The 567-nt window shown below is 44.4% G+C and overlaps 1 protein-coding gene across 1 annotated transcript; it reads left to right on the top strand.

Moving 5' to 3' along the window:
• Positions 1-6: 6 nt before the first annotated feature.
• On the top strand, positions 7-560 carry LOC104774763. The gene has a single exon (XM_010499229.2). It carries the CDS (start codon positions 94-96, stop codon positions 424-426), a length of 333 nt encoding a protein of 110 aa, XP_010497531.2. The 5' UTR covers positions 7-93; the 3' UTR covers positions 427-560.
• The last annotated feature ends 7 nt before the right edge of the window (positions 561-567 follow it).

The raw sequence follows: 567 nt of genomic DNA, 5'->3' as shown, positions 1-567 counted from the left end.
CGGAAAGATTACGACTTTGGTTTCCCGAGACTACTCATCGGAAAAGAGGGTGATTACAACCACGATCAGGCAAAGAGCTTCTCTTACGTTGAGATGAGAAGACGTTGGAGCGAGGACAGCAGAGCAGAGGATAAAATGGATATGTTATGGGAAGATCTCAATGAAGATTTGCCTCCGAGGAGCCAGAGTCTGAGGATTGTATCCGGTGGGGATGGTGGAGGAGAGAAGAAAACTTCTTTCTTGTCCGATGAGAGCTCCGCCGTTGCCGTGGGGTGCGGGATGGGGATGAAGTTAACGAAGAGTACACCGAAGAAGAACAAGAAGAGGAAGAATCTGGACGTGTTGGTGTTGATGAGGGTTTTGAAGAAGCTTATTGTTTTGAGGAGTTCGTCTCATAGATCGTCGGTGAAAACTCATCCACGGTGATCATCGATCTCCACCGTGATGATTAATTGGTGGGGTTATATTGTAGACTTCGTAATTTATGGGGCTTTTGTGGAGAAAATTTGTAACTATCTGAAAAATGCTTTATTTGTAGTTTTGAGGGTGGTTTACAACAATTACTAA

This window comes from Camelina sativa, unplaced genomic scaffold (assembly GCF_000633955.1).
Source record: "Camelina sativa cultivar DH55 unplaced genomic scaffold, Cs unpScaffold05373, whole genome shotgun sequence".
Lineage (NCBI taxonomy): Eukaryota > Viridiplantae > Streptophyta > Magnoliopsida > Brassicales > Brassicaceae > Camelina > Camelina sativa.
This window is presented reverse-complemented; position numbering and strand designations above follow the sequence as displayed.